This window comes from Aotus nancymaae, unplaced genomic scaffold, assembly GCF_030222135.1.
Source record: "Aotus nancymaae isolate 86718 unplaced genomic scaffold, 86718_ANA_hifiasm-v0.15.2.pri h1tg000011l, whole genome shotgun sequence".
NCBI lineage: Eukaryota > Metazoa > Chordata > Mammalia > Primates > Aotidae > Aotus > Aotus nancymaae.
The window spans coordinates 14,438,791-14,465,746 of NW_026988422.1; the positions used below are offsets into that span (position 1 = coordinate 14,438,791).

General features: G+C 40.8%; 2 protein-coding genes across 5 annotated transcripts in view; one reads left to right on the top strand and one right to left on the bottom strand.

Annotated features, from left to right (window-relative positions):
- BOC (BOC cell adhesion associated, oncogene regulated) overlaps positions 1-987 on the top strand; it is a 248,985-nt gene extending 247,998 nt beyond the window's left edge. For all 4 annotated transcript variants that reach the window (XM_021668841.2, XM_064374608.1, XM_021668843.2 and 1 more), the window contains one exon: positions 241-987. In XM_021668841.2, the coding sequence (XP_021524516.2) occupies positions 241-428 (188 nt within the window). In that variant the 3' untranslated portion in view covers positions 429-987. The remainder of the gene's footprint in view (positions 1-240) is intronic.
- A 5,104-nt stretch (positions 988-6,091) lies between these two features.
- LOC110567868 (cilia- and flagella-associated protein 44-like) overlaps positions 6,092-26,956 on the bottom strand; it is a 30,544-nt gene continuing 9,679 nt past the window's right edge. Inside the window, exons 2-7 of the mRNA XM_064374611.1 lie at positions 23,795-23,905; positions 21,024-21,140; positions 19,920-20,121; positions 12,262-12,422; positions 10,271-10,405; positions 6,092-6,694 (exon numbers count right to left, since the gene is read on the bottom strand). Of these exons, the coding sequence (XP_064230681.1) occupies positions 6,518-6,694; positions 10,271-10,405; positions 12,262-12,422; positions 19,920-20,121; positions 21,024-21,140; positions 23,795-23,905 (903 nt within the window). The 3' untranslated portion in view covers positions 6,092-6,517. The remainder of the gene's footprint in view (positions 6,695-10,270; positions 10,406-12,261; positions 12,423-19,919; positions 20,122-21,023; positions 21,141-23,794; positions 23,906-26,956) is intronic.

Consider the following 26,956-nt stretch of genomic DNA (forward strand, 5'->3'; position numbering starts at 1 on the left):
CTGCTCGGGCGGTGCAGGCGTCTCTGTGGTCCGAGTATGAGTGCGAAATGGGTGGCAAGTGGCCCTCCCTGTTTCAGTGAGACACCTTGGAGGGAACATAATGCCCTCGTAGGCTTCTGTCCCCTTTTTGGAGCCAGTGTAACCACATTCCACCACAGATAAGAGACTGGCCCAATGCCACTGGGTGCTGGTTCCTCAGTCAGTCTGGATTTTCATGTTTCCTGCTCTTTCTCCCCTCAGGGCCCCCATGCTGCTTGGGCCTTGTACCAGTTGAAGAGGTGGACAGTCCTGACTCCTGCCAAGTGGGTAAAGGAGACTGGTGTCCCCAGCACCCCACGGGGGCCTACGTCGGACAGGAACCTGGGATGCGGCTCTCTCCAGGGCCACCGGTGCATTTGTCTTTTGAAACACCACCTCCCACAATTTAGGCAGAAGCCGATATCCCAGAAAGACTATATATTGTTTTTGCTTTCTTAAAAAAACAGAGAAAATTGGTATTTATTTTTCTATTATAGCCATATTTATATATTTATGCACTTGTAAATAAATGTGTATGTTTTATAATTCTGGAGCGACATAAGGAATCCTATCCGTTGAGGTTGGAGAGGGAAAATAAAGAAGCTGTCACCTACCAGAAGTCACCCAGGAAAGCACCGCACAGGCTGGCGTGAGACCGACTCCTCACCTGGGGCCTCTGCAGCGGCAGACCCACAGATACGCTGGTGAGAGGAAGGATCCCAGGCACGCGGTTCATCAGGACCATGACGGAAAAGCAAGGGTCACGGTATCACAGCCTGGAGACACCCACACAGTTGGCTGGATCTGGTGCTACTGGAAACATTTTCCTAAGATGGCCATGAGAACAGACCAAGATGTGTACAGCACTATGAGCATTAAAAAACCTTCCAGAATCAATAATCCGTGGCAGCATATCTCTGTAAAAACAAACACTGTAACGTCTAAATAAATGTTTAGTCTTCCCTGTAACCTTCAACTGAGTCATGTCTGAGTCAGCATTTTCTTTAGATGTTAGAATTCAGTCTCTCAGTATTTGAAGAAAATACCCACTTGTGATATTTTCAGGTCCATCAGACATGAGATCTGGAAAAGGTACCAACTTTTTCTCTCTTTTCTTTTTTAAAGAAAGAGTGAATGTCAGTTGTGCTTGGAGTAATGCAGAACACATTACTGTTTAGTCCAGAAGGAAGCTGTTTTACAACAGACCAGGGAAAACAGATTCACAGTTCTCTTACCAACTGGACTTGAGATGAAGTTCAGGTCATAGTGAAGAAATAAAACTAGTCTTTTTTATATAGGTGTATGTTGAAGATCAAATATTTTCTCCAAAAGCCTATTTAGCTAAGTGCTGTGCCACACATGAACATATGGTGTGTGATAAATTCACTTACCTTCTTTCCAAAGAGACACCAACGCTGCCAGCGTAGTTGACTCACTAGTTTAAAATCAACATTTACTTACTGTCATCCAACCAAAGGATCAAGCATAGATTCTTTTTCAGCTGAAATTTTAAAATCTCTATATGTGGAAGTGGAACTAGATGGAGACTGACACAATGAAAACCTTACTACACTTTTGAGTTTTGGGGCTGGGGAGTGCAGGGGGTGGGGCGTATTTTCTAGATTTCAGTAAAATTGAGTTACAGATGAAATGCCACTTGAGACAGTCTCGTTAAGCGGGAGGCAGACCTTGGCTTCTAAACATGAAGAATTCTACAAATGGGGTCCCACGGAAGCCTGGGGCATTGAGTCACTCTGACTGTTTAGTGCAAGTGCATCCTCTGCTGGCCAAAGTAAGTATAGCACCTGCCATTCCTCAGACTTTTGCATCCTTTTTCAAATAGCTAAAAGTCAGAACTTCTTATTGAAATGCAGCATGGTTTTCAGGAAAGCAGTATTTAGAAAATATTTTTAAAAAAGGACTGTAAGGAACATGTAAATAAAAGGAAATGAGAAGCAGAGATGAGAAAAAATAAGATACCGTGATTTCAGACACGCCCAGAGCTCACTTCCAGAATGGGCAGGGCTGACACACTCAACCATTGCTTTGCTATCCAGAGGCCCTCCCGCCCAATCTGAGATGTAATTCACCTTCTAGCTCCACTGGCTTTTACATTTTTTTCCTTTTTTTCTCCTTGATGATCTAAGGTAGTTGTCAATATTAATTTTGGTGAACTTTACTGAAGTGATATATGCAACATCTGCTTTCTGCATAGCACTGGAATCATAACACTGAATGGTTTTAGCTCTGAAGAAAAACTTAGCACATGGCTCACAGACCTCCCTAAGGGTGGGAGCCTGCTGTGGTGGGACAGGCTGACTGGCAGGCATGAGCAACTCCTTTACTTCAAAGTTGTGACAGAGGTTTTTTTCTTACAATGCTGAGATTGATTATCGGTGATACTATGGATGGGAGTTCAGAATAACCAAGTTATATGAACAACTGACCCACAAGTAACTCAGTGTAGGCAGATTCTTGGCCTCACCCTCAGAAGTAAGGCCACTCCTCTGGGAGCATGGCAGGAGGCTGGCAAGTGTGCCAGGAGCAGGACAGCCTCCTGGCAGCCACCCCCCACCTGCCTCGCCCATGCCACACCCTGCTGGTCTACTTGTGTTTGAAGCTTAACTTCCCAAAGGCTCAGATGCTCTAACTTTACAGATTTAAAGCAGGAGGTATCACGCTACCTGATATCAAACTATACTACAAGCCTACAGTAATCAAAACAGCATAGTACTGGTACCAAAACAGAGGCCCTGGAGGCAACACCATACATCTACAGCTATCCAATCTTTGACAAACCAGACAAAAGCAATGGGGAAAGGATTCCCTGTTTAACAAATGGTATTGGGAAAACTGGCTAGCAGCGTGCAGAAAGCAGAAACTGGACCCCTTCCTGAGACCTTACACTAAAATAATCCATCTGGAGTTAAAAGACTTAAAGGTAAGACCTAACACCATAAAAACCCTAGAAGAAAACCTAGGCAAAACCATTCAGGACATAGGCATAGGCAAGGGCTTCATGACTAAAACACCAAAAGCATTGGCAATAAAAGCCAAAATAGACAAATGGGACCTAATTAAACTCAAGAGCTGCTGTACAGCCAAAGAAACAATCATCAGAGTGAATTGGCAACCAAGAGAATGGGGAAAAATTTTTGCAATCTACCCATCTGACAAAGGGCTAATATCCAGAATCTAATCTAAAGAACTAAACAGATTTACAAGAAAAAAACAAACCCATCCAAAAGTGGGCAAAGGATATGAATAGACGCTTTCCAAAAGAACACATATATGAGGCCAACAAACATATGAAAAAATGCTCATCATCACTGGTCATTAGAGCAATGCAAATCAAAACCACATTGAGATACCACCTCACACCAGTTAGAATGGCGATCATTAAAAAATCGAGACAACAGATGCTGGAGAGGATGTGGAGAAATAGGAACACTTTTACACTGTTGGTGGGAGTGTAAATTAGTTCAACCATTGTGGAAGACAGTGTGGCGCTTCCTCAAGGACCTAGAAATAGAAATTCCATTTGACCCAGCAATCCCATTACTGGGTATATACCCAAAGAATTACAAATCATTCTATTACAAAGACACATCATGCGCACGTATGTTCATTGTGGCACTGTTTACAATAGCAAAGACCTGGAACCAGCCCAAATGCCCATCGACAATAGACTGGACAAGGAAAATGTGGCATATATACACCATGGAATACTATGCAGCCATAAAAATGATGAGTTTGTGTCCTTTGTAGGGACGTGGATCAATCTGGAAACCATCATTCTCAGTAAACTGACACAAAACCAGAAAATCAAACACTGCATGTTCTCACTAATGGGCGGGTGATGAACAATGAGAACACATCGACACAGGGAGGGAGCATTGCACACTGGGGTCTGTTGATGGGGGCCAAGGGAGGGACAGCAGAAGGGGGATGGGGAGGTTGGGGAGGGATAACATGGGGAGAAATGCCAGATGTAGGTGACAGGGAGATGGAGGCAGCAAACCACATTGCCATGTACGTACCTATGCAACAATCCTGCATGATCTGCACATGTACCCCAGAACCTAAAATACAATTAAAAAAAAAAAAAGACAGCCTGGAATCAAATTGAAATGAACCTAAAGCTATCAACATATTTTGTCCAATTCAAAATAAAGAGTGTTAACTGTCTTGTCAATTCCCAAACATGCAAAATGAAGCCCTGAATATTATAGAATTAACTAGTGACTTAGTCTAGCTTAGTTTGGGAATAATTATCTCGATTAGTTTTACTCTCAGTTGAAATAAACACATTGAATCCTGACGTGCCTCTTGCATAGACTCTCAATTCATTCTTGCTGCAATCAGAATCATAGAATTTTCAGAATGGGAAGGAACCTCAGAGCTTCTACCAATCCTTCATTTATCAGATAATGAAATAAGGCCCAGGAAGATAATGTAACTTCTCCTGATTCTCTACAACTACCAAGGGGATGGTGTCCCCTCAAGACCTTTCTCGGAGACCAGCCACTCTCTCCAGGCAGCTGCTACTTGTGGCCACCAGCCCCCACGAAGGCCCCCGTAACCCCAACCTGGTATTCGCACCCTGTTCAGTGCCCTACCACATTACACAGGGTCAGCCTGTGACCCATATGACAATAGTGACAGTATGTCACTTCTGAGCTTAGGCTGTAAAACGTAAAACACTGTGGCTCTCGTGTGCCTCATTCTCTCTTGCTCTCTCTTGGATCACTTGCTCTGGGAGAAGTCATGTCCTGAGCAGCCCTATGAAGAGGTCCACATGGCGAGGAAGGGAGGCCCTGCCAAACGGCCAAGGGAGTGAATGTGTTAGCCCCTCCAGCTCCAGCCAAGCTTCAGATGGCAGCAGCCCCAGCTCCCAGTGTGACTGCAACTCCACGAGAGCCCCTGAGCCAGAACACCCGGCCAAGCTGTCCCCTGTTTCCTGGACCTCAGAAACCCTCTCACCCCTGGGTGAGATGATAAGTTTGTAAGTTTGGGGGTAATTTTTTACCACAATAAATAAGAAACTCGGAGCCATGACTAGCATACTTTCAAAAATATTTGAAAGGCACACATGGTTTAGGATATATAACACAAAGTGATTTTTTTTTAAAGTGAGTGCTCTCCAGTAGAGAAGTGACTGCATCAGAAATTAATGGTGATAAATGCAAACAATGAGGTATTCTGACCTCTTAAATAGGAATATGAAAGAATCTTAGGAAGACAATAGGCCACCTCTAAGAATATTCTGATGTACAAAGAAAGCAAGTCCTGTTTCTAATTTCGGGGGGCAGATTAACAGGCTAATCACAGGTGAGGAGGACCTGGCACTGCTGAGTTCCCTTGTACATTTATGCAATGTTGCCTTCTTCACCGCCCTTCTCAGGGACCAGCTCTGCTGGGATAGCCTCAATTGAGTAACTCATTAATACAGAGCTCTTAATCTAACGAGCTATGCTGTTACTAACAGGACTCCAAATGTCAGTGAGATTATCCTTCAATGGTTACAGCCATGAGCCTCAATGAGCACTTACCCCCCAACCAAAAGGATACTCTTACATTAGCTTAAAATGTTACGGGTAATCAAAAGTGATTGTTAAAGATGATCTCTAAATCTAAATCTATTTCATTATCTCCTCCTCTGTATCAAACCCAGCAAACGGCCCAAGTAAAACCTGAAAGAAAATGGCAGAGGACATGAGAAACCACGGGGAAAACTTAGAATTCTGATGGAGTTGCAGAAAGCTTTAGAGAAAAGCCTCCTTGTTGACCGTTTTATAAAGCTCGCTCCTCTGCTCCACTCAGAACTGAGGAGCCTACAAAAACTGTGGGTGAGCCAAGAAGGCTGGTTACTTTCCTGCTTTCTGCCAACCCAAAGCAAACTGCTCTGCCATGTCTGTTTGTATTTCCTGAATCCTGAGCCCTCAAATAACTGCTTTATGAAGTCTACCATGCCAAAACTGAAATTTGCATTTCTATTCTAAGATATCATTGGCAAAATGTCTTTTTCTTCTGCATTCTCTCAGAGTACCTTAAAAACATCTAAGTTTATTTTCTAAGGATCAAGAAAACAAAGTTTTCTTAATTGCTGAATGATAGTTTTTCCTGCCAATGGCTAAAAATTCAGCATACTCCCAAATCGAATTTTCCTAAAACAAAATACATTACAGATGCTTTGCTGCAATGATGAGACACAGCTTTCTGAGACTTCATAGTCAATCTAGTAGGTTCCAAACATCTGAAATGATTCCATTCTACAACAGAGGTGGGGTGCTGCAGTCGGTTCTAAGATAACCAAATTGTAGAGAGATTCTTAAAGCTACATGACTGGATCTGGTTTTAGACTTTCAGACAAAATACTTTAAAATCACTTTAAAATAATAGGATTGTTGCAGGTGACAAGAAGACAGAACTTTGGGTGAATTATGTCAGAAATCTTGCATGGGTTTGCGAAAACAGCAAACTCAGAGAGGTCCATGGGCTACATCTCATTCTCTTGTGGAGACCGAATGGGTGGGAGGATAAGGCCACCTTTCCTACGCAAAAGAGCAATCTCCTCCTTTAAGGCCAAAATCCTTTCCGCCTGGAGTTGGATCAATTCAGTGACCTCCTCTCTTGCCACAATATCTGCTTCTCGAGGGCCCCGGAAGGCATTGCCCTGTTGAAAGAAAACACCTCCCTGTTGAAGCATCATTTGGCATGTGAAAAACTCCATGTCCTTACACTGTGTATCTGTGATGAGTGCTGGCCCGACAGTCACCCTTAACAGCCACTGCTCCTTACTCTTAGGAGCCTTAAATTCCTCTGCTAAAATCTCACCATTAGAAATGTGTGCCTTTGGACTAATGAACAACTCTTCAAGTGAAAATCCTCTTTGGATGAGTGCACTTTAAGCTAGCTATCAGTCATTCATTAGAGAGCTCATCTCTGGAACAATAAAACACAGACTGTGTCTTTCTTTTTCTGGACAGCCTGTATTTTGGTTCCCAGAATGACATCTTCTGTTCCCTCACCTGATTTCTTTCCCCATCCAGCTGACTCCTACTTGGGTTTCACACATCATTTTCAGGGAGGCCTTCTTTGCCCCATGGACTAGGTTAGGATTTTCTGCTTTCCGTTTTATTGAAACATCCATTATACATATGCCTCACTATAATTTACAGAATGAACCATATAATATTTATGATATTTGACAATTTTTAAATCTAAAAGAATGGCAATTTAATATGGTATGGCCGAAGTGCTTGTTTGATACCTATCTTTCTTGCTAGATCCTGCCTTTTAGAGACAAAGCCTCACCACTCTGTCCAATACCTGCCCTAGTGCTTTTTGCATAAGTAGATGCTCAATAACATTTGAATGCACGAATACATCTGTGAGAGGAAAGACATAATACTTGCATGGTGCCCACTCAGTGGAAGGTGCTTTGCAGATGCTCTCTCATCTAATCCCCAAAACAACTCTGAACTGAGTTGTATCATTCCAGTTTTACAGATAAGGCCACTGAGACTCAGAGAGTCATTAACGAGCCAAGTCAAGCTGGAAGCCGGGTTAGAAACAGGTTGCCTGATGCTCAAGTCCACACTTTTTCTATTACTCCCATGTACTGTAGCAGACCTTCATAGTAAGTAAGGGTTACCCAATACCCTCTGCCTCTTCTCCCTTGCTCACCTTATTAAGTTCTGGGGTACATGTGCAGATCTTGCAAGATTGTTACATAGGTATACACGTGCCATGGTGGCTTGCTGCATCCATCCCTGCCTCCGTCACCTACATTAGGTATTTTTCCTAATGTTATCCCTCCCCAACCTCCCTACCCCCTGCTATCCCTCCCTTAGCTCCCCACCCCCCAACAGACCCCAGTGTGTGATGTTCCCCTCCCTGTGTCCATGTGTTATTGTTCAACACCCACTTATGAGTGAGAACATGCGGTGTTTGGTTTTCTGTTCCTGTGTCAGTTTGCTGAGAATGATGGTTTCCAGATTCATCCATGTCCCTGCAAAGGACCTGAACTCATCCTTTTCTATGGTGCATAGTATTCCATGGTGTATGTGCCACATTTTCTTTATCCAGTCTATGGTTGATGGGCATTTGGGTTGGTTCCAAGTCTTTGCTATTGTAAACAGTGCTGCAATGAACATACGTGTGCATGTGTCTTTATAGTAGAATGATTTATAATCCCTTGGGTGTATACCCAGTAATGGGATTGCTGGGTCATAATGGTATTTCTATTTCTAGATCCTTGAGGAATTGTCACACTGTGCTCCACAATGGTTGAACTAATTTACACACTCACTCTTATTTTAGAGGCCGTGAAAGCTAAACACTAACCTTACATATTTTCTCTTCCAGCTAGAGGGAGCTATGCGGCTATAATCTGAAACTTTTGCTTCTTAATAAAAGGGACTGAAGAGGCTGGTGCACGGATGTGAAACATAGGAGCTGAAGCAGCTGTCGTGTGACTTTGAAGGAAGCTTTGGGAAAATCACAGAGTTACCGGCTCTGGCATCATGGGCCTACAAAACCAAAGCCTGTACACTCATCTCCCTCTAGACTTCTTGCCAAGTGACAAAAATGACTCCTATTTATTTAAGCTCCTCTCAATAGGGCGTTCGGTTACTTGCAGCTAAAAGCATGCCTGATACACCAACTCATGCCGTCATTCCAGCTGGTAACTTTGAAGTCTCCTAACTTTCCCCTCCTTCTTCTCACCAGATTCAATCAAATTTTGGCTATTCTTACTTTAAAATGTCTTTTGACATTTGACACATTTTTGTTGTCATCAACTATATCCCAATTCATGCCTACATCATTGTTAAGAAGCAACGGTCAATTGTGAGAAGCAATGGAGTCAGCATTGGAGGCAGACAGATCTGAATTTCAAAACTAACTTCACCATGCATTAGCTCTGAGAGCTTCAGCAAGTGACTGAACTCCTCTGAGCTTTAGAAAGTAGTGTTTTGAGGATTATATGAGATATCCCATGTGAAGACACCATGCATGTAAAGATATTCTGTGTAAAGAGACAGATACTAGTAATTTCCTCTCCCATTCAACTGATCTCCTGCCTCTAAGCTTTTTCCTCTCCAATGTATCTGGACTGATCAAAGCACATCAAGTCAACAAATGTTGACTGACTGCTCAGTCTGTGAAGATTTGGGTTAGGCATTAACCTTGTCAAACACTGCCTTGATCTTTCACTTAAAAGTTACTCGTAGAAACTTTTCAAATTCTATTTGAATTTTCAATATTCAAATAGAATTTGAATATTCAAATTCTAGTCTTCCTTTCACATCTAATCTTCAATTATAAGCCTTCAAAATCCTTCTAATTCACATTTCATGGAATAAAGAGCATTACTTCTTACTTTAAAACTTTTGCTTAGACCAGTGATTGTTAAACTCTAGCATGCTTCAGAATCCCCGGGAAGGCTGGTTAATGCAGACTGCTGGGCTCTCCCCAAGGGCTTCTGAAGCAGTACACCTGGGTTGGCACCCTAGGACCTGCATTTCAAACAAGTTCCCTGGTGAGGCTGATGCTCTTCTTCAGGGGACCAAACTGTTGGAACACCTAGCTTAGACCATTTCCAGGGTGCTGAAGGAAAACATAAAGCAAAGAAGACCAAGGGAAACAGCTGGTCTTTTTGCAGATAATATTGTAAGTATATAACATAGAGTTTAGAATATGCCATACATGTGTTACGTCTCTAGAGGGCAAGATTTGGATTGGGTAAATATTTATTAAGTATTTTCTACCACATACAATGTATTAAGTGCAATGTTAGGCTGACTAAATATTAGATAATAGCAAGTTAAAACCCACACAAAGTAACAAGCATTTAAATAAGATAACAGGGTAGACTTCACCATTCAAGATGCCCACTTCAAGTCAAATGAAATAAACAGATACTGGAAATAGATGTCTGACGCCAAACTCAGGGAATATAATGGTGTCATTACTTATACCTAAGTAACCTTACCTCTCCAGGACCAAGGCAATTCTACTGATAAGTACTTATATGAGTTCATGGCACCCAAGAGGCATCCAATAAAGCTAGTCCCTCAGGCCCACTGTAATGTGGCTAACACCAACTCGGTGTCCTTAGGGATGCAGATGGCCCGGAAGTGGTCCAAGATCAAGCAAATTTGTTTAAATGCTTAACATTCTTGTGAATAAGCTATCTTTAACAGAGCTTCCTCAATTCTGAAAAAGGGTCTGAAGAAAAAGAACATACCTGCTGATTCTGTAGCGTATTCAACCGAGAATCAAGTTTCTTCTTTTCAACACACAAATCATTCATCTGATAAAGCTTTCTGGTGTGTTCTTTTGTTTTCATCATCAGTTCCCATCGCATTTGAGCAATTTTTTGCTACCAAGGTAGAAAGATGCAAAATAGATGTAGTAAGTAAGAGAGGAAATAAAGAAAAATGAGTGTCCAGATTTGGTCAGAATCATCAGGCAGATGGAGCAATGTGCACACATGAAAATATAATCAGAAGCCAACGTGAAAATAACAAACAACTGCATTGGGCCTGGTTTGATTAAAGTTAAGAATATAAGTATGCTCGAGAATAGGAGTGAGTATAAATAAGATAGAGATGGGCATCACTGTATTCTTGAAGAATGAAATTAGTATGCATACTGATTGCTGGTCCTCATTACTTAAAAGGAAGGATGATAATTTCAGCAGCTAACTTTCCCCAGTCTTCGCCCAGGATCCTTAAGGTAGATGGCTCGAATGGCCATACGTCTGTATAACAGCTTTCTTTTGTTTTCCTGTTGCTCCATCAGTTGCTCACTGCAGTCTCGAGCTTTTGGGCTCAAGTGATCTTCCACCTAAGCCTCTCAAGTAGCTGGGACCACTGGTGCGCAACACCACACCCAGCTAATATTTTATTTTTTGTAGAGACAGGGTCTCACTATATTGCCCAGGCTTCCAGAAAATTATTTTAGATTGCATATATTATCTCCAGCATTCCCTTAATAGGGACCAGTCCCACCGACATGAACACTATTTGCTTCTTTAAACTACAGTGGTACATCTTAGATTAGAAAAGTTGAGATGGGGCCACTGGACAACACAGCACTAGGAAGCACTCCTCCTACCCCATCTGCTAAAGAAATAAGACAGGAAACTGGAGGCGTCATCATGATCTGTGGACTCAGATCTCTGTCAACGTTCCTACCTCCGAATCAGGCTGGAACCAGGGCACGGCTCGTGGCTCTCATCTCATGGCTCAGGGAACAATATGTAAGCATTAACATCCTCTAAGATTCTGTAGCCAAACAGTCTATGCCTTGTTACAAAATTTATTGCTTAGAGGTGTTTCATAATTTCCAAATTGGTACAGCATACAAAAGCCATCGGTGACACAATTCGAGCCTGAGAGGATAGCTGCTCCATTTCTAAAGCTGTCAGAGCATTTATAATCTTTTAAAAAATTTAGGTTCAGGGGTACATGTACAAGTTTGTTGCTTGGATATAGTGTATAATAGTGAGGTTTGGGTTTCTAGTGGACCCATCGCCCAGATAGCGAACCCTGTACCGAATAGGTAATTTTTCAACCCTCACCACTGCCATCCTCCCTGCTTGGGGAGTCTCCAGTGTTTATTATTTTCATCTTTGTGTCCACATGTACCCATTGTTTAGCTCCCACTTATAAGTGAGAACATTCAATATGTGATTTTCTGAGTTATTTCATTTAGGATAATGGCCTCCAGCTCTATCTGCTTCTGCAAAGGACATGATTTCATTCTTTTTATGGCTGCATAGTAATTCATGGTATTCCATATACATATACATACACACAGCACATTTTCTTTATCTGACTGGTGTGAGATGATATCTTATCTCATTGTGGTTTTAATTTTCATTTTTCTAGTTAGTGATATTGAGCATTTTTTAATATGTTTTTTGTCTGCAGAGCATTTATACATTAATGTAGGCCTCAAAATGAGATCTCTCCATAATCTTTCATCCATTTCACATCATATTTATATGCACCCTGGGCCCCAAAACCTAGTGCTGGTGCTCTCACTCCAAGATAAACAAGTCCCTCTAACTAAGTGAACAGGAAGGAAGCCAAGACAGGCCTAAGATCCTGGGGCAGCCAAAGGGGGTCCACGGACCAGCTCCAGATGCTTCTCAGGTACCTCTTACAGCTCCCTGGAATTTCTTGCCTCCAGCCAGATTCAACCACAGATCACCTGCCCTCTCCTCCTTACCTCCCACATCTTCATCTCCTTCGCATTCGCTAGCTCCTTTCGAAGTTTTCTGATCTTCAGTTCTTCAAGTGTTGTATTAACAGAAAGCGTCTGAAGGGCTTCTAGGTTTACCACACGGCCAAACTTGCTGATCATGAGTTGACGGACTGTTTCCTCCATTTCTAAAAGAAGACAGTCACTGGCTCGGGTTGTTCAATAGCTCCCATTGTTATAAATGAACACCAGGAACAGTAAAGTTCTAAGGAACTGCTTTTGCAAGAGGTGAAAGATTTTACGTCATCAGTGATTTTTCTTCTGTTACTTTCTGCCTACTGCTTTCCTCATTTAAAATGCCAATTCAGTATTGTCTTTTCAGCTTCCGAATCCTGTGTGAAACTGACTCATTGTTCCCACCAACTGGCTTACGCACTGATCCGCCCCTCCTCAGACTGCTAACGGGCACCATCTAGATTATGAGCTTTTCATTTTTTCAAATATGGAGCTTTACAGCATCTAGTATTAAGAATAGAGCAAGCACTTCAGAAAACTGTCCAACTTACTCCAAGTAAATAATGACAGTCCCTTTGGGAATTCAGGAGGCCCTGCATGGTCGGCCTGCCTACCCTCCTTTCTCTCCCCCGCTGCTTTCTCTTGCCTCTCCTCCTCAGCACCCTACTCTAGACACACTGGCCTCCTCTGTGCTTCTCAGATGCCAGAGTCACCCCAGCCTCAGTTCCTTTAATCTGAACTGCTCTTCCCCAGAGATCCACATGGCTTGCTCCTCCCAGCCCATTTACTAAAAGCAAGCTGAGACTGGAGCTGTGGCTAAGAGCAGGCTCTTCTCTTCTAACCAGGGAGAGCTACATATAATCAGACGTGCTGCCTTTCCACGGCGCCCTTCCCTGTCTCCCTCGGACCTCAGCACTTTTTTCTCAATCCATTTTTAATTTTTCTTCTTAGCAATTATCTAGCATGTAATATCTAACATGCAATATATTTTACATTTGATAATTCTTTCTAGAACACCTCTCCAAGAAAACAATCTTATAACAGGACTTTCTCAGTGACCAGACTGTCCCCTAAGCGAAGTTTGAAGGAATATGTAGCAAGATGATTCAATTCTTTTATAGTGCAGAAATTTGCATTTGGGCATAATTGTTATGATTTATGTTTGAATTAGAATAGTATGATTGGCATGGCTGCCATTGTACACAGTCCAGGAGGGGCTATTCACTTTCTGTTGTAGATGAGTGGTGCCCCAGGGACATGTATAATGTGGTGGCCATCGTCATTAGCGAGGCAAATCAAATGACGAATGGATGCTGTGCACATGTGTGCTGGCCTGTGGCTACCTGCCTGGCCTCTCTCAGTAAGAACTTTGATTCCCCTCAGGCAGTCCCACCCCCAAACAAGGGGTTGCCCTCTCACACGGCAGCCTCATATACCAGAACGTGTGGTCTGGTCCTTGCCAGCTCCATTGTGGAGCCAGCCTAATGTCCTTCTCCTGAGATGACAAGGCCAACTAGTGCTCACTAGGGACAGAAAGTCTTCTGAAACACTACTACCCTCCTTCCCCATGGCCATGAGCTGTGCTCTCCCTAAAATGGAGAGGACTTACTCCTTCTCACCCCCATGTTCTAGGCTCTCCTATTCTTCCCCATTGGATCTAGGGATACAGAAAGGCAACAAGCCAACTGCAGCGTTATTCATCACTTCTAAGCCATATGGTCCAGCCATATATCCTACTTCTGGGAACATATCCAAAAGAAACGGAAGTAGCCAGGCGCGGTGGCTCACACCTGTAATCCCAGCACTTTGGGAGGCTGAGGTGGGTGGATCACGAGGTCAAGAGATCGAGACCATCCTGGTCAACATGGTGAAACCCCGTCTCTACTAAAAATACAAAAAAAAATTAGGTGGGCATGGTGGCGTGCGCCTGTAGTCCCAGCTACTCGGGAGGCTGAGGCAGGAGAATTGCCTGAACCCAGGAGGCGGAGGTTGCGGTGAGCCGAGATCGCGCCATTGCACTCCAGCCTGGGTAACAAGAGCAAAACTCCATCTCAAAAAAAAAAAAAAAGATATGGAAGTAGAGACATACACAGATATTTGTACATTCATGTTCATCACAGTACAATTCACAATAGCTAAAAAGTAGGAAGCAATCCAATTGCCCATTGACAAATAAATGGGTGAATAAAATGTGGCATGTACATATAATGGAATATTATTTGCCTTAAAAAGGAAGAAAATTCTGACACATGCTACAGTGTGGATGAACCTGAAAGCCATTATGCTAAATGAAATAAGCCATTCACAAAAAGACAAATCCTGTATTACTCTCCTCGCTATGAAGAACTTCAAGTAGTCGAGTTCATAGAGACAGAAAGTAGAGTGGCGGTTTCCTGGAGCTGAGGGAGACAACATGGGAGTTAGTGTTTAGTGGAGCTTGGGAAGCTGAAAATGCTCTGGAGATGGATGCTGGTGATAGCTGCACAATCATATGAATGTACTTAGTGCCACTGGACTGTCCACTTGCAAACGGTTGAAATAGTAAATTTTAACGTACCTGCACTGCAATTTAAAAAACAGACTTAGAAATTATTAACCCTAAAATAAAAGATTGATAAATTAAAATCACACAGTTATTGTTCATCAAAAGCCACCATAAAACAATCAACAAAGTAAAAAGACGACCCACAGAATGGGAGAAAATATTTGCAAACTATTCATCTGACAAGGGGTTAATAACCAGAATATATAAGGAGCCCAAACAACTCTACAGGAAAATATCCACTAATCCAGTTTTTAAATGGGCAAAAGATCTGAAGAGACATTTCTCAAAAGAAGACATACTGGCAAACAGGCGTATGAAAAGGTGCTCACCATCACTGGTCATCAGAGAAATGCAAATCAAAACTACAAAGGGATATCATCTTACCCCTGTTAAAATGGCTTTTACCCAAAAAACAGGCAGTACAAATGCTGGTGAGGATGCAGAGAAAAAGTGAGAATGTAAATTAGTACAGCCACTTGGAGAGCAGTTTGGAGATTCCTCAAAAAATTAAAAACAGAGCTACCATATAATGCAGCAATCCCACTGCTAGATAATTACCCAAAAGAAAGGAAATCAGTATATTGAAGAGATACCTACATTCCCATATTTACTGCAGCACTATTCACAATAGCTAAGATTTGGAAGCAAATTAACTGTCCATTAACAATGGATAAAGATAGATAAAGAAAATGTGGTACATGTAGACAATGGAGTGCTGTTCAGTCATTAAATAATAAGATCCGTCTGGGCACAGTGACTCATACCTGTAATCCTAAGGCTTCTGAGTCTGAGGCAGGTGGATTGCTTGAGCCCAGCCTGGGCAAAATAGCAAGATACCATACATGCAAAAAAATTAGCCAGGTGTGGGGGTGTACACCTGTAGTCCCAGCTACCCAGAAGGATCACCTGAGCCCAGGAGGTCAAGGCTACAGTGAGCCATGATTGTGTTACTGCACTCCAGCCTGGGAGACAGAGTGAGACCCTGTCTCAAGGAGTGAGAGATCTTGTCATTTGCAATAACATGTATGGAACTGAAGTCATTACATGAAGTGAAATAAGCCAGGCACATAAAGACAAACTGCACGCTCTCCCTTAGTTGTGGGGGCTAAAAATTAAAACAACTGAACTCATGGAGATAGAGAGTAGAATGATAGTTACTAGAGTCTGGGAAGGATAGTGAGGTGGGGGATGTGGGAACGGTTAATGGGTACAAAAATAGTTAGAATGAATAAGATCTGGTATTTGATAGCCCAACAGGGTTACTATAGTCAGTAATAACTTAATTGCACATTTAAAAATAACTAAAAGAGTATAATTGTATTGTTTGCTACACAAAAGATAAATGCTTGAGGTGACGATACCCCACTTACCCTGATGTGATTATTAGACATCGTATCTCTGCATCAAAATACCCCATATATCTCATAAATATACATACCTACTATGTACCCACAAAAAAATAAGAATTTAAAACAAATTTTTAATTACCTTTAAAAAGCCTCAGCTGGGTGCAGTGGCTCATGCCTGTAATCCCAAAACTTTGGGAGGCCGAAGAGAGTGCATCACCTGAGGTCAGGCATTCAAGACCAGCCTGACCAGCATGAAGAAACCCCATCTCTACTAAAAATACAAAAAATTAGCTGGGTGTGGTGGTGCATGCCTGTAATCCCAGCTACTTGGGAGGTTGAGGCAGGAGAATGGCTTGAACCTGGGAGGTGGACGTTGAGGTGAGCTGAGATTCCACCATTGCACTCCAGCCTGGGCAACAAGAGTAAAACTCGGTCTCAAAAAAATAAATAAATAAATAAAATAAAGCCTCCATAAAAGTGAAAACAAAAAAACAAAGGCAGATATTTGGAAAACATATAAGCAACAAAGGATTAGTATAAAAATATTAATTCCTACATGTCAACTTTTAAAAGGCAAACAAATCAAGAGAAAAATGAACAAAATACATGAACAGACATTTTATAGAATAGGAAACATTAAAGGCCCAAAGACATACAAAATGTGCTTAACCTTATTAGTGGTTAGGAGAATGCAATTCAGACCATGAGTTACCACTATATACTTTCCAGTTCCACAAAAATTTCAAGTCTAATAAGATTATTTACTTTCAATGATGTACGTAGCTCAAAGGGGACTCTTAACTACCACTGGCTGGAGTGTAAATTGGTATAATCATTCTGGAAGACAAGTTAACATTGATTGTTTAAACCCTTATATGCCCTATGACCCAGCTGTTCTACTTTTAGGTATGAAACCCTTATACTTTTAGAAATGCCTGTAAACATATACCATGTACAGGAATTTTCATAGCAGAATTGTCAAAGCAAAAAAATATAAAACAATTTAAATGTCCACTGTCAGCAGAAGAATAAGTAATTTCGGTAGAACCACATATTTTACAACAGTGAAAACAAATAACAGCTCTATGCTATATCACATCTAATCTTATGAATATAATACTAAATGAAAGAGTATGTTTCAAATGGCTACAGCTGGTATAATATTTCTGCCAAGTCCTAACGCAATATATTATTTAGAAATACGTATAAATATGTCGTAACTTTTTTTAATGAGAGGGAATGCTAAACATAAAATTGGGAATAGTAGTTGTCTCTGAATATGGGGAGACAGAGAATGGGACAGACAGAATGCACACAGGCAGATGTTACAGTGTTGCTAATATAGTTAATAAGTTGGGTGGTGGGTTCCCAGGATTCATTCTGTTGCAATACTCCACCACTTGTATGTTATGTTCCACATATCAGATATTACAAAAGTGTTTTAAAAGACAATTATCTTTACACTATACATCTTATACTATATACTTCAATTTTAAGTGGGTTAAAAACCCAAATGTGAAGGGCACTACTAATTAGGAAACTACTGAAAATGATCTTTTTAAATTGACAAAAGTTGTATGTATCATGTACAACATGCTGTTTTGAAATACACATACATTATGGAATGGCTAAATTGAGCTACTCAACTTACGCATTACCTCACATACTTTTTTTCTTGTTGTGAGAACACTTAAAATTTACTCTTAGCAATTTTCAAGAATATAATACATTGTTATTAACTATAGTCATCATACTGTACAATAGATCTCTTGAAATTGTTCTTTGAATCTCACTGAAATTTTGCATCCTGTGGCCAGCGTCTCCCCAGACTGTACCCCAATACACAACCACAGACCCTGGTAACCATCATTATATTCTGTTTCTATGGGTTTAACTTTTTTATGCTCTGCTTATAAGTGATGTCAGGTGGTATTTTCTTTCTGTGCCTCTTATTTCACTTACCATATTGTCCTCCAAGTTTATCCATGCTGTTAAACATCATAGGATTTCCATCTTTAACGCTGAATAGTATCTCATTGTGTATATATACCACATTTTCCTTATCCATGCATCTATTTATGGACACTTAGGTTGATTCTGTATCTTGGCAATTGCAAACAATACTGCAGTGAACATAGGAATGCAGATATCTCTTCTGCATACTGGTTACTAATTTCATTTTCTCTGGATATATACCCAGGAGTGGAATTGCTGGACCAAAAAATATCTTTATGACCTCCAAATAGGAAAGGATTTCTTAAGAAGACACACACACATACGCATAGTGCATAAACCATAATTAAGTAGATTGATAAAAATTACTATATTAAGATTTAAAACATCTGTATCCAAAAGATTCACTAGACAAAGTTAAAAAGAAAAAAAAAAGATGGCTGGGCATGGTGGCTCATTCCTGTAATCCCAGCACTTTGGAAGGCCGAGGCAGGCAGATCATCAGAGGTCAGGAGTTTGAGACCAGCCTGGCCAACATGGAGAAACCCTATCTCTACTAAAAAATACAAAAATTAGCTATGCATAGTGGCATGTGCCTGTAATCCTAGCTACTCGGGAAGCTGAGGCAGGAGAATTGCTTGAGCCAAGGAAGCAGAGGTTTCAGTGAACCGAGATCACACCTCTGCACTCCAGCCTAGGTGACAGAGTAAGACTCCATCTCCAAAAAAAAAAAAAGACAAGCTACAAACCAGAAGAGATTTGCAGTGCATTTAATGGACAACAAGAATATATTAAGAACTCCCTAAAATCAATTTAAAAACAAAAAATAGAAACTGAAAATGGGCAAAGGATAGGACAGGCAAGTTACAGAAAATAAAATAAATAAATAGCAAATAAATGTATATAAAGATGTTTAACTTCACCAGCAATCAAAAAAAATGCAAATAAAAACCACAATGAAATATATTAACATCTTGCAGGCTGGCAAAAATATTAAAGTCTGATAGTATCAATACGGAGCCTGGGGAATTCTCACATATTGCCAGAGGGAGGAGAAATTTGTTCAACCCCTTTGGGGGCAACTTGGTAATATCCAGGAGAGCTGAAAATGTCCATATCCCTCTGTAACCCAGAGATCCAGTACTAGGATTCACCTTCTCACGCATGTGCACAAGGAGATGTGTACAAGTAGGTTTACTGTAACATTGTCTATAAATATGAAAAGTAAGAAATATCCTAAATATCCATCAATAGGAGGTTAAAGAAATAAAGTCTTTAATGTTCATACAATGGAATTTTGTAGCAGTAAAATGAATGAACTATCTGAGCTTACAAATAAGTCAAAATTTGTTTTAATAAAGTAAACCACAAAATGATATAAATGTCATCACAGTTAAAAATATGCAGGTAGGTTTCTATATTGTGTGTGGACACATCCATATGTATGTGTGCATACCTGGTGTCAACCCTGAAGGAGCAGCAGCAGAATCGCATTAGAAAGAGGTGGGGCTTCGACTATCTCAATGTATTCTTTCTTAAGCTGGGTAGTGGGTACTTGGTTATTATTGTATTATTCTATATTTTAGTCATACACAAAGAGAAGATGATTCTATGATAAAAGATTTCTCCCTTTAAAATAGGACAGTGAACTTTTCATGGTAACAGGAGAAATAGTGAGTAGGAAGATGTAAAGCTGTTCTTATTTCCCTTCTCCATGGTTCTGAGTCTGCAATTACTGTTTTCACAGTTTGGAGACAGTCGCCTGGAAAAGTCCCTTTCTTACCAAGAAAACGTACCGTGAGGCAGTGGGCTTAGATACTCACTCTGTATGGTTTTTGTCATTTCTTTCTTTTCTCGGATGAGCTGTTTGCGTCTCTCTCTCCATTCTTTGTTAAGTTTTTGCTGCTTGGCATTTTCCTCCTGGAGCTCATGGATTCGTTCTTGCAGTCGTCTCAAGGCATGGTTAGAGAAGACCAAAGTCCCAGAAAGATCACTAGGTATTTCTCCAAATACCACATACTCTATCTACGACCATAACGCAAGTCAAAATAAAAAAGAAAACAGACAAAGACACAGATTTTATGTGGCAACAGAAAGCATAAGAGGTGTACTTCTTTCTCTGCCCCTTGTTTAGCTCATCTTTGGGCTCCTCCATCTTCCTCACCGAGTGACAGTGGCCAGGCAAACACAGAGAGATGTTGTCAGAGAGAAAGCCATGTCGCATCTCTGTGGGGAGAGCAAATCCTCCCACACAGATCATGCCTATTATCCACTGTATAACAACGTGACAGACATTTCAAGGCTGGCATACTAGGCAAACTGCTACATATAGCTCATCCAGTTTGGGTCAGGTTATAGAAAACATACATTAAGCTGATGTTGTTGTTTTCCTGAAATACAGCTTTTTCTCTTAACCTGATAAAAGATAATACAATGAGCCTTTTCTCTCAATGATATATATTCCTGCAATTTAATGTAAGTTGCAATTCAAGTAGAAATGAATAAGTAAAAAAGAGAAAATATTTCCCTTTTGTCTTGACCTCCCTCATCAATGAGTAGAGACTAAGCAAAGGTCATTTTAGCATCATTAGTCCATGCACAGGTAAAGATGGTGTGAAAAGTGACATTGGTGTAAGAGCCAAGATTTCACCTCTGAGCCATTCCATTCTTAAATCATAGGCTCTTCATTCCTCTACACTTGAAATGACTGATTTCCAAAGTGCTAATGAGCCATAGGGAAATAGGTATGTTTTGATGTTAGTCTTTTATAACAATCTGACAGTGGATAAGACAATTTAGGTGTCATCCTACAGGTAGAATTCTCAGCAAAGAACCACGATTCTCCCCATTAGGAAGCATGAATCTTTCTCTGAAAAGTTTGGGTGTGATGACTCAGACAGGGTGGAGCGACTCTCCAGATGCATCACCTGGTGGAGCTTGAGCGGAATCACAACCAGCAGTTCATTCAGCCGCTGCTGCTTCTCTCGCTGATAAGCCTCCAGGGCCTCCTCTGCTGCATTCAGATTAGCTGCCACAATTTTCACCTGTAGAAAGCCCAGTGTTGTGAAATGGTGACAAGACTCAATGAACAGACACCTAAAGGTGGTGAATGAAGGTATCTTGGGAGGAAATAAAGCATGAGCAGAATCTGCTTTGTTGGGCTGTGATTAAGTGCATGAACCCAGTTTGCAACTCAGGAATGCATACTATTTTCTTTCTGCCAAGTTATGATCCACATCACTCTTTCAATCATTTCTATGACTCCAGAGTTAAAGCGTTTTGTGAATAAGAGCCTAGAAGACATGTCTTCATGTCCCCTTTATTTTCTGCATGAAAAGCAGCCCTCAGCATGGAATGTCTTTGACAGAATGGTGGGAATCTTTTTTGATCATAATGACTTCAACAAATTAAAGTTTCATTGCTTTAAAGCAATGAAACTGCTAACTATAGTATTTCTAAAGCACATTCTTCATGTTCTAGATAACCTGAAAGTTTTCCAAATCATTTCCTATCTGCAAGAGGAGAAATAATACATCAAAAATATTTCTGAACATGAATCAAGTTAAATGATATTGCTCTACAGAAGAGTACCTAAGACGGAAAGTGGGCAGATTAAGGCAGAAATTGATCAATATTATGCCAGAAGTTTAGCTTGGTGATCTCCAACATGGGATGCATGCACCCCAGAGAATCAACAAAATAATCTATTGGGGTATAAATTGAAAATGTCAGAGTTTCTATTTCTACTTATTTTTATCTTGTTCTATTTAATTTCTGTTTTTATGGATGTTTTATACTGTACGAAACATATAATAGTTCATAAATACAATTTATAAATACATGTACATTTATTATATGGGGAGGGGCTCTCCATTTTCTTTTTTTTTACTTATAGACTTATGTCATCAGAAAAGTCTGGAGACCCATGACTGAGATAAAGTAACTCCAATTATCAAAAGAGCAATGTCCCCCACAATTTAGGGAGAAACAAACCTGGTCTTAACATTTGAAATGTTTTTTTCTGAGAAGTCCTCACATTGTCATTGCTATGAAATGGCAATATTATAGCGAGGAGAATGTATAGCATTTTGAGAGGATAAATAAGCCTACTTTTTTTGACAATGTCTCATATTCCTTTTTGAGGTTATCAACAATTTTCTTTTCTTCAACTAAAGCCTCCTCAATGTCCAGCCTTTTCTCTCGAAGTTGAAGGGCCAGCCCAAAAAGAGTCACATCACAATCTGCCAAGAGAATTAAAATAAAAACCAGCCTCATCTGCTGTGGAATGTGGTAGTACTAGAACTGTGAACTTTAGAGATTCAGAATCAATAATGTCTATTTATGGATGCACTCCAGCAAGCTTTTAAGACACTTATGGCTTAATTGTTCCAGGTTGAAATTATTAATAGAATAACCATAATAATAATAGTATTGATATTCTGAGCAGTACTCAGAAGCAGGCTCTGTGCTAAGCCCTTTATGTACATTATCTCACTCCAGGCTCATGGACCCCACAAGGCAGAAACTACTGTTCCCATATATAAGTGAAGACCAAGTCTCAGAGAGGTGACATAACTGGTGTATAACAGAATGGGATTCAAGTATATTATCTATTATTTCTACAATATCACACTAAGAGCCACATTTATCCACCAAGTAATAGAGAATATAGAAACAGAATACTAAAATAGAATTCAGGAAGCTTAGGTCCAGCCCTCATGGTACACCATACTGTGAGTCATTGTTCAAGCCATTTAATTATCCTGCTATAAAATGAGTGGCATTAGAAGGTTTGTGTGCTCTATTTCACTCATAAATATTATGATTTTTAAGACCATCGTATTCAAAAGTAAAACAAGATACAAACTTTATCTGAAATTAAACTTTTAAAATTTAATTAAAGCTTTATTTGAAATGTCTAGGAAAAAAATTATAGATCCCAAAACTTGTTTTTTCTCTACTGAATCATTCATCTATCGAGACTGTAAGAAATTGGTCTGGCAGCTCCTGACTGGTTTCACCAGTGAAAACGGTGAATATAAACTGCCAACCATTTCCAGGAAGCTAGTCAAAATGCCCTTACAAAGATTTGCCACACAAAAATCTGAATAGATTTGTCAAAGAAGGAGATTACTGTAAAACAAATATGCAAATTACAGTCTGGCATTTCTCTATAAAATTAAACTTGCTACATAATTTATAACTCTGAATCAACTGTCAATTGTGTGCATATTATTTGTCACTCATAAATGGCTGCCTAAGAGAACAGATAATAAATCATCCAGAGGGCCCCCAAAAGTATTGGTTAACACTTTCCCTGACCATGCTATTGGAAACAGCAACGTTCCTCTCCATCCTCACTCCTGCATGCCCTTCATTTCTTTTCCCATAGCATGTGCTACTTTCTAAGATTCTGTTTGTCTTTCTCCACTAGACTATAAGCTCCATGAGGACAGAGGAGTTTATTTTATACTTTGATGTATCCCTAGCATCAGATAAATGCCTGGCACATAGAAGTTAAATATTGTTCAATAAATATCCTTATACTTTAAAAAAAGGCATTCATTAGACTCTATTTCATACATTTTAAATCATCCTTTCTTTGAATTATCTGAGAACAGACAAAAAAATGGCCTTCTCAGTATTGCCAATCAATAGTCACACTTCACAGAGAATACAAGGCTTTTATCTAACTTACTTGATGGGCAAATAGAATCATCAAAAACCTCATCTTCAGATCCAGACTCATCCTCATCACTCTCCAAGCTAGATTCTTCTTCACTTGATTCCTCACTTTCCTCATCTTCATCTAAGGAAAGATGAGGCCATTGTTAACAAGAGAAGTTTCCATATTAAACTAAATACTAGATTTTTAAAGTAAACTATTTTTCAATGAGTCAGTCACTAGCAAAATAACTCAATCAATATAAGAGTTTTAAATGGTTAAAGACACAAAGAACACAAGCCCAAATGCCTGCAAAAGGTTGTGCAGTTACTATAAATAGAAGTCAGAGGGATCTGAGACCAAGTTGCCAAGCTGCAGATGTTGTAGTCCACCTAACACAGTTAGTGAAATAGACTCACAATTCCTAACTCATAAGATGCTCTAAAATCAGAAGTGATTCCTTCCTTCCTTCTCTCCTTCCTCTTTTCCCCTTTTCCCTTTCTTTCCATCCTCCCTCCCTCCCTTTTTCTTCCCTCCCTCCTTCCCTCCTTCCTTCCTTCCCTCCTTCCTCTTCTTTCCCTTTTTCCCTTTCTTTCCATCCTCCCTCCCTCCCTTTTTCTTTCCTCCCTCCTTCCCTCCTTCCTTCCTTCCTCCCTCCCTCCTTCCTCCTCTCCCCTTCCCTCCTTCCCTCCTTCATTCCTTCATTCCTGGATCTGGCTTTGTTGCCCAGGCTGTAGTGCAGTGGCACAATCTCAGCTCACTGCAACCTTTGCCTCCTGGGCTCAAGCAATCCTCCCGCATCATCATGCCCAGCTAATATAGGTATTATTATTCTTATTTTTGTAGAGATAGGGTTTCGCCATGTTGGCCAGGCTGGTCCCAAACTCCCGGGCTCAAGAGATCGACATACCTGGGACCCCAAAGTGCTGGGATTACAGGCATGAGCCACTGGGCCTGGCCCTGAACAGATATTCATAAGTTTTATAAACTGAAATCATGCTATTTATAGTCTTTATTTAACTTGGTATGAATATTCATGTTTTGCTGCAGAAGTACTAAGATGTTTGTTTGATTTTGGGATTCTGTCCAGAACTTGCTAGTGGTATCATGTTGACAAAGACTCTCTCCTTTAACCTAATTTGAGTCAGGCTTCTCTGAGTCCTTTTTCTGACTAGTTCCTGATCTTGAGTTGTGTCCTTAACCTATTTAGTCTGATTGCAGCAAGAATCCTGCAAGTTAATTTAAAAAAAAATTCCCCACTTTTGATAATCTGATCAAATTCCTCATCACTCTGCCCTTATTATCTTATCACCTGGCTTGCCCTCAGCAAATGTCCTCTTAAAACAGTCTACTAAAGAATTACCCTACTTCTCAGTAAGTTTCTGTTCACTGATCCCCACACTCTGTTCCTTGGCTATAAATCTCCACATGGCTTTGTTGTATCCAGAGTTCACCCCCGTCTCTCTTCCCTGTTACAAAAACCCCATACAGTAGCCCTCCTGAATAAAGTCTGCCTTACTGTTTTTATTAAATGTCAGGAATGATTTCTTTATCATATCATATATATCTTCAGAAATATTTCTGAACACTAAAATACATCTGTCCCCAAGCGTTTTGGATAAGGGATTGTAGACCTTTCCACTCCAACCGGCCCCGTTTTCTTTTAAAACACCTTGAGGCCATCTATGAACTACAGATCACCAATTTACAATTAATGCAGCTGAACATTATGTGCAAAACAAACATAAGAAGACTCTGAAAAAAGGGAGAGAAGAAAGTCGAGCAACTATGCGCCTTAGAACCTGAGGAGCAACACTGTGGCGAGTGCCTTGGATATTCTTTCAGACTCGGAGATGAGTAAGTTGGCAGCCCAGAAACACCAACGGATCTACAGATATAGGAAGCCCCAACAGAAGCTTGCTTTCTCTAGCCCAGGAAAGGCGCAGCATAGCAAGACAGAAAACTTTTAGACGATAACTATTCCATTCCAAACACCACAGAAAAACTCAGGTACAACCCCCAACCAAATCAGCAAAGGTGAAGTGGGGAGGCTAGACATTTCACCCTCACAGGGCTGTAATTAGGTGTCCCAACACTCCCCCTGGATGATGTTAGGGAAGGTCAAGAAGGAAGCCAGACATTTATTCACGCTGGCTGGTAACCAGCCTCGCCCCCACCCTCACCACCAAGATGCCTGCGGAGGCCACATGACAGCCTGGACTTCCACTCCCAAGGGCATTAACAAGGTACTCTTCCCCCTCCCCTCAGGGGTGGTATCAGAAGAACACTAATAGAGTCAGGACTGTCATCATTATCCATAAGTACTCGCCGTCCCCGCCAGGTGGATCATAGAAACTACATGTGGAGCTGGAACTCCCACCCATACACAGCAGTAACAAAGAGGCCCCCCTTTCTTGGGTGACCCTCTCCTTGTCAGAGTAGTGTTTGAGAATTTCAAGAAAAACGGAAGATGTAAAAGATACAAAGTCTCATAATATAAAATGAAAGTTTTTAGGATTCAGTTAAAAGTTACTCATACCAAAAACCAGGAAGACACCTGATATGGTCTGGATCTGTGTCCCCATCAAATCTCATGTTGAACTGTAGTCCCCAGTGTTGGAGGAGAGGCCTGGTGGGAGGTTACTGGACCATGGGGAGGAGGTTTAGCACCATCCCCTCAGTGATGTTCTCACCATAGTGAGTGAGTCATCATGAGAACTGGCTGTTTTGAAAGTGTGGTGTGTAGCGCCTTCTCCCTCACTCTCTTGGTCCTGGCTCCTGCCATGTAAGACGCCTGCTCCTGCTTTGCCTTCTGCCATGAGTAAAAGCTCCCAAAGGCCTCCCCAGAAGCAGGTACTGCCATGCATCCTTTACAGCCTGTGGAACCATGAGCCAATTAAACCTCTTTTCTTATAACTTTCCCAATATCAGGCATTTTTTACAGCAATGCAAGAATAGACTAATGCAATCTCCAACTGAGTGAAAAAAGAAAACCAATAGCTGTCAAGACTAAGATGACAGAGACATTAGAATTATCTGATCAAGTATTTAAAATCACCATCATAAAAATGCTTCCATGAGCAAAATTTGAATATACTTGAAGGAAATGGAAAAAATGCAAAGCGCCAGCAAAGAAATAGAACCAAGTAAATCTCATCTTGGGTTGTACTCCCATAATGCCCGTGTTTGTGGGAG